The 1,916-nt window shown below is 36.2% G+C and overlaps 1 protein-coding gene across 1 annotated transcript in view; it reads left to right on the forward strand.

Moving 5' to 3' along the window:
• The window catches only part of LOC107083712 (formin-like protein 13), a 75,624-nt gene that overhangs the window by 42,790 nt on the left and 30,918 nt on the right, over positions 1 to 1,916 (forward strand). The window contains exon 10 of the mRNA XM_015373134.1: positions 355 to 445. Within this exon, the coding sequence (XP_015228620.1) occupies positions 355 to 445 (91 nt within the window). The remainder of the gene's footprint in view (positions 1 to 354; positions 446 to 1,916) is intronic.

Here is a 1,916-nt window from a genome sequence, read left to right on the forward strand (position 1 = left end):
CTAATGATATTCACATTGAAAGAAATAAAACCTAAATATGTGGTTCACTTCTGAGAAATATGCCTTCACTAGTTCCACTTGTGATGGAAAGTTGAATGGAACATGGAATTTATGAACCAAACTCTTGATCATATGTAGAAAATGTAACCCACATCTGGTTTACATTTGATGGGATTCACATGTGTGAAAAACATGAGACTTTTTTCAAGGGAATCTACTGTAAATAAGGTGTTTACAACCACACATTTAGACCATGTTTAGTTTAGTTAAAAAAAATTATTTAAATATTTCTAAGATAAGTATTATATCTGCATCAAAATGAGAACCAACATTGTTTTTTTTTTTTTTTTTTAGGTACGTCCCTACCCAAGATGATGTGGAAATGTATAAATCCCACAAGGGGCCAGTGTCAGAGCTGCATATTGTGGATCAGTATATGATGGAGGTATGAACTTTATTTATATAGCATATTTCAGTTGTAGGAAAATTCTTAATATTTTACATGAGAAAGAGGGAAAAAGAAAAGCACATGCAGTGACTTAGAGACAACACGAATACAGAGAATAGAGGTTAATAATTAAGAGAAGATAATCATACATAAAAAAGATAAACTGATGGATTAAAACATGGAAAGTTGGACTGAAAACTTTATTATTAATGTGTAGATATCTCAGTCAAAGACCCGTCTTTAAGAAATATGTTTACAAACTGTCTTTAAAACAACAAAAGTTTTAAGCACTTAATAGTTTTCTGGGAGTTTATTCTAGATTAGCGGAGCATAATAACTAAAAGCTGCTTCTCCATGTTTGGGTCTGGTTCTGCAGATCAGATTTGATCCAGAATACCTGAGAGGTCTGGCTGTTGATTCACTGACAGCACGTCTGTAACATATGCTGGAGTTAAGCCATTCAGTGATTTAAAAACTAACAGAGGGATTTTAGAGTCTATTCTCTGAGATACGGGGAGCCAGTGGAAGGACTTTAGAACTGGGCTGATGCTCTCCTCTTCTTAGTTCTAGTGAGGATGCAGGCAGCAGAGTTCTGGATCAGTCTGATCCACTGTTTAGGCAGACCTGTGAAGGAATAAACTCTACTAAAGATAAACCAGTGAATTAGTTTATCAAGGTTCTGCTGAGACATTAGTCCTTTAATCCTGGAGATGTTCTTTAGAGGATAGAACCCTGACTTTGCTTCTGTTTTCATTAGGGTTGCGCCGATGCCATTTTTTGGCCCCGATACTGATACCCGATACCTGGCTATGTAGTATTTGCTGATACATCATTAATCTTTAAGGCCTGAACACAACAGCTGCATAAAACTTTTTATTCTCCAATATTTAGCTTTTGGAATTATATTTTCAGAGAAAACATTCTGTTCATTTGAGGCCCAGTGGAAACACCCACTGTTTTCATCCGTTGGGGCGAAGACGTATAAAGCATAATGCCGTCACACATTAACGTAAAGAAAAGAAATAGAGTGAGGTTTTAATAAATGTGTTGCACTTAGGCCACTTGCGTTGATTTCATAATTTTAGCTACTATTAGAGTTCTACTCACCTTCTGAAGGTGTGCGATTATAAGTGTGTGATTTTTAAAAAAAAAAGTCAAAAACAACCTTAAACAAACAAACAACCATATACAAACATGAAAGTTTTTTTATTTGAATTTTGCTGTTTTCCTCAAACTCTTCTTATGTGATATTCCTGTGTCTAAATGTGCTTTACAAAATGCTAATGCTAGCATGTCTAATATCTGGATTTGCAAACCTGTAGAAATGCAGCTTTGTCCTCAGCGCCGAATCTGTAATCACTGCCATAGTGTTTGGCAAAGTTAGTCTAAAAGCACAAGTAGCCTAGGGTGACCAAACGTCCGTATTTCCCGGGACATATCCGTATTTCGCGTCCTGTCCCGGGCGTCC

The sequence above is a fragment of the Cyprinodon variegatus genome, unplaced genomic scaffold (assembly GCF_000732505.1).
Source record: "Cyprinodon variegatus isolate N-32 unplaced genomic scaffold, C_variegatus-1.0 Scaffold81, whole genome shotgun sequence".
NCBI classification, from domain to species: domain Eukaryota; kingdom Metazoa; phylum Chordata; class Actinopteri; order Cyprinodontiformes; family Cyprinodontidae; genus Cyprinodon; species Cyprinodon variegatus.